Genomic DNA, 8,000 nt, shown 5'->3' on the forward strand with positions numbered 1-8,000 from the left:
TGTACACATCAAGAGTAAACCCTAATATAAAGTAGACTTTAGGTTATAATGATGTGTCAGTGTAGGTTCATAAATCGTAACAAATAGGCTAGGCCTGCATGGTGGTAGGAGGTATATGGGAAAACTTCACCTTCTGCTCAATTTTGCTCTGAACCTAGAACTGCTCTAAAAGGTAGTCTAATTTTTTTTAAATATGAACATATTATCCCAGGAAAATTATACCTCAATAAACCAAGCTTAAAAACTTATTGAATGAATTACCTAGCACAATGCCAAATACCTACAAGATTAACTTTTCACACTAACACCCCAGTTTCAAATTAAATAAACCTAAAATTAAGTTCAGTATCATCTTCTTTGCTTGCAACCACCCTCCCTCAAGCTCTTAACCAGCTCTCCCTCTTCACTTCACCATTTCAGTAGACAGTGCCAACTCTGTCACCCAAATTCAAACCCTCAGAGTCTACTAATGCCCCTCCTCCTTCCTTTTCCCAAGACTGCAAGTCTCTAAATCCTTCAAATTCTACCTCCACAACCACTGTTCCATTGGACCCTTCCTTTCTTTTTTTTTTTTTTTTTTTTGTCTTTTTGCTATTTCTTTGGGCCGCTCCTGCGGCATATGGAGGTTCCCAGGCTAGGGGTCAAATCGGAGCTGTAGCCACCGGCCTACACCAGAGCCACAGCAACGCGGGATCGAAGCCGCGTCTGCAACGTACAGCACAGCTCACGGCAACGCCGGATCCTTAACCCACTGAGCAAGGGCAGGGACCGAACCCGCAACCTCATGGTTCCTAGTCGGATTCGTTAACCACTGCGCCACGATGGGAACTTCATGGACCCTTCCTTTCTATTCTCATTACCTCATGCCTGGGGCTATTCTCAAGTGGCCTCCAAAATGATCACCCATACCTTTCCTGTATATTTCTTCTTTGCTAACAATCCTGCATGTATATGAAGACTAAATTATTTCTTCATAACATTCTTCTCCTTATAAGAATTCTCAAATTTGGAGTTCTAATTGTGGCTCAGCAGAAACAAATCTGACTAGTGTCCATGAAGATGCAGGCCTTGCTCAGTGGGTTAAGGATCTCACATTACTGGGAGCTATAGTATAGGTGGGCTGCTACAGCTCCAGCTCTGAATCCACCCCTAGCCTGGGAACCTCCATATGCCGTAGGTGCAGTTCTGAAAAGACCAAAAAAAAAAAAAGAAAAAAAAAAGAATTCTCAAATTTAGAGAGATCAGATTTGGGGTTACCAGAGGCAAAGGATAGGGGAAGGGGAACTAGATGAAAGTGGTCACAGGGTACAAACTTCCAGTTATAAGATAAATAAGTACTAGAGATGTAATTATTAACATTAGTAACACTGTGATATGTTATATACGGAAGTTAACAGAGTTCTCATTACAAGGAAAATATATTTTTTCTTTTATTTTTTATCTATATGATATGATATTCATTAAATTTACTGTGGCAATCATTTTATGATGTATATAAGTCAAAAAATTATGCTATATACCCTAAGCTTAAACACTGCTATATGCTAATCATATTTCAATAAAACTGGAAAGGAAAAAAATGAATGAATAAACAAATGAAAAACGGGGGAAAAATGCTCAAAGGCTCCCTCAATGAATGATCTCATGAGGCCAGCATGTACTACACTTTGGATATTTTCTCGGCATTGTCCTATCCCAAAATGGTCTCCTCTGGTTTTTTTTTTTTTTTTTTATCTTTTTGCCATTTCTTGGGCCGCTCCCACGGCATATGGAGGTTCCCAGGCTAGGGGTCGAATCGGAGCTGTAGCCACCAGCCTACGCCAGAGCCACAGCAACGCAGGATCCGAGCTGCGTCTGCGACCTACACCACAGCTCACGGCAACGCCAGATCGTCAACACAACTGAACAAGGGCGGGGATCGAACCCGCAACCTCATGGTTCCTAGTCGGATTCGCTAACCACTGCGCCACTACGGGAACTCCTCCTCTGGTTTTATTTAAGTCCCATTCCTTCTAATGAGCTTTCCTTCAGCATTCAGCCCATAATTCCACCTCCAAATTTCAAATTTTATTTCACCTCTCTTTGTCTCTCCATGATGATCAGTTTTCTTTTAGAGCAAAGATACTGAAACATCAGCTTTCCATCCCCCCAAAGACCTCTCACAACAGATTAGTGGTATTGGTTGATCTTGATTATAAAAAAGAATTAGGAATGTGATGAACCCAGACTGGAGAAAACTAATATTCCTAAAATCTTCCTTAATACATTGAAGATTGTCATCCTGACAAGCAAATTTCCCCCTTCAATGTCAAAAGGTTCATATAACTTTGTAGAGGTGCAGTGGAACAAGGCACTGTCTTCAAATTAGCGCTGTGATTGTGGGTGACAGTGGGTCTACAGTGACCTACTACATTACCCTGAATTTGTAAACACCTGTTTTTATTAAGAGTTCAAAATATGTTCATAATCCAAGGCAGAATGGACAAGAAGTTTGCTTAAGGAAAAACGAAAAGCTAACTATTCCCTTTGAACCAAGTAAGACCTTGCGTACACCCCCCCCCCAGCTGCTGTTTATAAAAAAGCTTTAGACTCCTAGGCCTTCCCCAAGTTCCAAAGAGCAAATGCAGAAACAGGAGTTCCTGCTGTAGCATAACAGGATCAGTTCTGTCTCTGCAGCACCAGGACATGGGTTAAAGGAGCCAAGTTGCCGCAGCTGGTCACAGCTGTAGTTCAGATCTGTTCCATAGCCCAGGAACTCCATAGGCCATAGGGAGGCAAGAAAAAAAAATGCAGAAATAAAGAAAACAGTCCAACAAAACAAATTAATACTTTACCCATAAAACAAAGTCAAGGACCTTTAGTTTCTCCCCAAGGGCCACTGATAATATCCTCAGCCATATCCTTGAGTTGGTTTGCAGTAACTAAAACCGCCACCAGGTGGAAGTTAATTGTATGCTGACCACTAGGTCAGCTGAATCCAGAAAACTAGTAACTGAGATTCCCAAAAAGTCTCCCTTACCACACAACCAACCAACCAGAGGACTGTCTAAATGCTTATCAGGCACCCTGCAATCCTCACCTCTAACGTTGCCTTCACAAATCCTTTCCTAAAAGCTACCGAGGAGTCAGGTCTCTTGAGCATGAGCTGACCATTCTCCTCACCTATCACTTTGTGATAAACGTTGATGTTAATTCGCCACAACCTGGTGTCATGGTTCCATAACAAATTTTAGCACTTTTTTCACTAATTTGACTGTAAGCTCCTTAAAGGCAGAGAACTTACCTTTCTAAAGGAAAAACAACTGCTCTGCATTATCCTAACATATAATTAAAGTACAGCAGATATCTGTTGCTAAGCACTGGAAGATACAAGCCCAAGCTGGTAGTGCATGAGGCAGAACAGTAGGCCACAGCCAAAAGAGGCTGTAGAATAATAGTTCTCCTAACTGATCACTCCCTCTACCATCTTACTGATAGCCAGGAACACCCACAATTCATGAGCTGTCTTTAAAGAAATCTTTGGGAGTTCCCGTCGTGGCGCAGTGGTTAACGAATCCGACTAGGAACCATGAGGTTGCGGGTTCCGTCCCTGCCCTTGCTCAGTGGGTTAACGATCCGGCGTTGCCGTGAGCTGTGGTGTAGGCTGCAGGCGCGGCTCGGATCCTGCGCTGCTGTGGCTCTGGCGAAGGCCGGTGGCTATGGCCCCGATTCGACCCCTAGCCTGGGAACCTCCATATGCCGCGGGAGCGGCCCAAGAAATAGCAACAACAACAATAATAACAACAACAACAAAAAATACAAACATATAAAGAAATCTTTGAAGCAAGCTCCAAAATATCACAATGATCTAGGGTCAGGGGATTCATGACAGAATTTTAAAATTTTTTTTCAGCCACACTTTCAGCCTATAGAAGTTCCCAGGCCAGAGATCGAAATAAACAGCAGCTGCAACCTACACCACAACTGCAACAACGGTGAACCCCTTAACCCACTGTACCCCGCTAGGGATTAAACTGGGGCTTCCACAGAGACAAGTCAGATCATTAACCTACTGCACCACAGCAGGAACTCCCCATATTATGTTTTAGAAGCACTCCAAATGTGCTCCTTTAACAAATGGCAAATTTTTTTTTGCCAGATCCACAGCATGTGGAAGTTCCCAGGCCAGGGATCAAACCTGCCTGCAATTGTAGCTTGTGCCATAGCTGTGGCAACACCAGATCCTTAACCCACTTCACAACTCCAATGTGCTCCTCTGAAAGTAAAGAGAAAATAAAGTATCTTTGGTACAGAGGGTAAAGAGCAAAGACTTGGAATCAGGTGCTAAGTTTGAAATTCTGGCTTTACTCTACAAATACTAGTTGTGTCACATGGGGCTAATAACATAACTATTATTTCCTGCTTGCTTGGTTTTGTGAGGGTAAAATGAGAATACATGCAAGTATCCTAAGATAGTGCCTAGGACACATGAGCTGTTTAATAAGCATTAATTAAATAGTCATTCAAGTTTATTATTAGTTTTTAAATGGCTGCACTCATAGCCTGTGCAGTTCCTTGGCCAGGGGATGAATCCAATCTGCAGCTGCAACCTAACCTACATGACAGCTGCAGCAACACAAAATCCTTTTTACTACTGCACCAGGGATCAAACCCAGGCTTCCACAGTGACCCAAGCCATTGCAGTCAGATTCTCAGCCCATGGCACCACAGCAGGAACTCCAAGTCTATTTTGTTAACACTTACCCAACTACTTAGCCTTTTGCAAGTACATTCTAAAAACATGAGATCTGTATTATTTGAGCACTCAATATAGCCGACATTTTAAAAGAGTTGCTAAAAAATATCTTTTCCTTTTTATCTGCAACACTGAGGCGTAACATCAATTAAATCAAACATCAGAGAATATTGGACAATATGAACAAATAAGTAGATTTTGTTTAAAGAATGTCATACTTTCTTGCTTTCCTAACCACAAAAATCAAACTAATCGTTTTACCTTCATCGTCATCATCTCTTTCTTTCTCGTCCAATGCTTGTGTTTCCAACTGTCTTGTTACCTCATCAATCGAGCCTCCTGATTCCTTTTCAGGTTCCTGTTGCCCTGCTGGTCAAATGATAATAAATAAACCAGACCTAATAAAGACATCTTCCCATTCGAATATATTCTTCTTCTTCTTCTTTTTTTTGGTCTTTTCTAGGGCCGCACCTGCAGCATATGGAGGTTCCCAGGCTAGGGGTCGAAATGGAGCTGTAGCCACCGGCCTACGACACAGCCACAGCAACATGGGATTCGAGCCGCGTCTGCGACCTACACCACAGCTCACGGCAATGCCGGATCCTTAACCCACTGAGAGAGGCCAGGGATCGAACCTGCAACCTCCTGTTTCCTAGTCGGATTCATTAACCACTGAACCACGACAGGAACTTGTAGAATATGTTCTAAGGATTCTTAAAAACACACAACTTCTTTTCTGATAAGTGTTCAAGAATCAAAAACAGAAACATTATTGTAATCAAAGCAGAATTTATTTAATGAGAAAAATCTTCCATATCTTAGTAGTACTGCCCATTCAACAAAATATTCATGACATATTTTCTGTACTAAGAGCTAAACTGCAAGTTGGTCTCTAACTTTAGGTAGTTTAACTTTTTAACACATTTAACAATTAGACTACAACAAATACTTTATTAACCAAATGGGAACTTAAGATGGGCAATAAATGCTTAAGTCCCTAGTAAGAAGATTTCTGTAGGACCCTGGGGACTTTGGAAGTTCATGAAGAAAGAAGTTGTGTCAGGGTGCACTGGGTAAAATCAAAATAAACAAGGAAAGATATTCCATTGCTAATAAACAAAACTCTCAAACAGCTAAGCACAAGACCAGGCCCTATGCTGGAAATAATTACAACCTAGCTATAGGAGTATGTGTGTGCACAAAGAGGTAGTTTCACCAGGTAGCACATAATGAAATGACATTCTGGCCAGTAAAGAATTCCTACTAAGGAGTTCCCTGTCCTGGCACAGCGGAAACAAATCTGACTAGGAACCACGTGGTTGGAGGTCCGATCCCTGGCCTCGCTCAGGGGGTTAAGGATCTGGCATTGCCGTGAGCTGTGGTGTAGGTCGCAGATGCAACCCGGATCTTGCGTTGCTGTGGCTGAGGTTCCAATGTGACCCCTAGCTGGGGAACTTATATTTGCCGTGAGGGCAGCCCTAAAAAAGCAAAAAAAAAGATTTCATACTGAGAGATACAACTGTTAAAAATATTAGGGTCAGACTGCTGAACACCTTCAAGTACAATGGAAAAGTTTGGATTTAATCTAAAAAAGAGGAACAACCACAAGACTACGTCCTGGGATTCCATTTTGCTATGGAAGTGTCCCAGCCTCTGCAACTATGCCTCCTCAACTCCCATTTATTTAAAATTTCAGAAAGATATAGATTAACTCTCTGTAACCTTTCTCAATTCCACGTTCATCATTTTTGTCCTTCCATTTTTCTTTCATGCTTTCTGTAGCTGATTTTAGTTAGAAACAGAACAAATAATTTTTCCTAAAATGCCTTGATGCAACAACAACAGTGACTTCTCAAAAGTTTCTAACTCATAATACAGTCCAAGTGTAATCCCCCAGCTGTTTTCCTTACTTTACCAGTGGATTAAGAGAAGTTCCATTAGGACCCACAGATTATCCTACCTAGACCGCCTACAAGTGGCATAATAATTCAGGCCTAGAAGCCCAAAAGCTTCAGGATCCTAAACGAGATTAGGCAGGTGAAGATTCGCACCACCACCACACATCTTGCTATTACTACTCAGTGACAAGGGCGCGTGGGCATTCACACACACATACAGGTCCTGAAAGTGCAGCCCGCCACAAAATTCCCTCAGTAAACTGGGATGGTGGGGGGAGGTGCGTCGAGGTATTAAGACTTGTCCACCTCACCCCCATCCTCGACGAAAAGGCGTCCCACGCTGCTCCAGCAAAGAGGAGGCAGTATGGGTCAGAACCAGTTGGAGACCAATCCTCAAGGAAGGTGGGCGGGCTGGGCCCTGTGCCCGGCTTCAGGTCCGTTGCACCGTCTGCGTGGGAGCTGAGCTCCGACAATATAGGGGTTCCGGCCCAGCGACCCCAGATAAGCTGAGGCACCCTCTTCTCCTCCACCCCAACTCCACCACCTACCTAGTCTCACGGGAGAAGCTGCCTCTCCCCGGGACTGGGAATCTGCAGGCCGACCTGGACATACGTTCCGTCCTGGGCATCAGCCCAGAGTTGACTCCCCAGTCCCTGTCACCCCCGCCGGGCCTGAGCCGAGCCGTTCGAACATCCTGGCAAGGACTGGGAAAACATAAAATCCCATTTACCTGTGGCAGCCCCTTTAGTCTTCTTCTTCTTCCGTCTTTTTTTCTTAGCTGCCTCCTCAGCCGTAGAGGCAGCTCCCTCCTCCCTGTCGTCTGGATCCAGGTCGCCATTCAGGTGGCTCCCGGAGGACGCCGCCTCCTCCACGCCCGCCATGTTGCCCGAGAGAGCGCGAGGGATTGAGACAGAGTGGCGAGGGCCCGCTCCTTCTTCACCCACCTACACCAGCGACGCCGGAAGTTGCTCTCGGTGGTGGGGCGCTGGGAATGCTGGGGCGGCGGCGGACTCGCTTGTGGGGCCGCGCGTGCGCAGAGCGGGGCTGGGCTCGCCTCAGGGCCCGCGCTTCCGCTGTGGTGCGGAAAACCCAGCCAGGCCCGGCCCTTGCCTAGTCCTCAGGCAAATGAGCCTGCTAGAAAGTCTCTTGGAAAGCCTGTGCTTTCCCTGTGCATAAGCGCTGCCTCCAGACAGAGAGACGTCTCTGCTGGAACCGAAGTTTTATATTTGTTGTTTTATGCACAGCGCCCCAGAAGCGCGGAGAGGGGCGAAAAAATGCCTTCACTGTACACACTTCTTTTTTATGACTCAAAAGGACTGCGTTTTTAGTCACAATTACAGCTCACGACGAAGCCGTCCCAGCACTAA

The 8,000-nt window shown here is 44.5% G+C and overlaps 1 protein-coding gene across 3 annotated transcripts in view; it reads right to left on the bottom strand.

The window, feature by feature from the left end:
- Nucleotides 1-7,615, bottom strand: part of METAP2 (methionyl aminopeptidase 2) — a 34,256-nt gene extending 26,641 nt beyond the window's left edge. The window contains exons 1-2 of one of the 3 annotated variants that reach the window (XM_047788250.1): nucleotides 7,364-7,615; nucleotides 4,997-5,101 (exon numbers count right to left, since the gene is read on the bottom strand). In XM_047788250.1, coding sequence (XP_047644206.1) covers nucleotides 4,997-5,101; nucleotides 7,364-7,514 — 256 coding nt within the window. In that variant the 5' untranslated portion in view covers nucleotides 7,515-7,615. Of the gene's footprint in view, nucleotides 1-4,996; nucleotides 5,105-7,363 lie in introns of all 3 variants that reach the window. The other 2 variants (XM_047788249.1, XM_047788251.1) reach the window with 2 other exon arrangements.
- Nucleotides 7,616-8,000: the final 385 nt, after the last annotated feature.

The sequence above is a fragment of the Phacochoerus africanus genome, chromosome 7, assembly GCF_016906955.1.
Source record: "Phacochoerus africanus isolate WHEZ1 chromosome 7, ROS_Pafr_v1, whole genome shotgun sequence".
Taxonomy (NCBI): domain Eukaryota; kingdom Metazoa; phylum Chordata; class Mammalia; order Artiodactyla; family Suidae; genus Phacochoerus; species Phacochoerus africanus.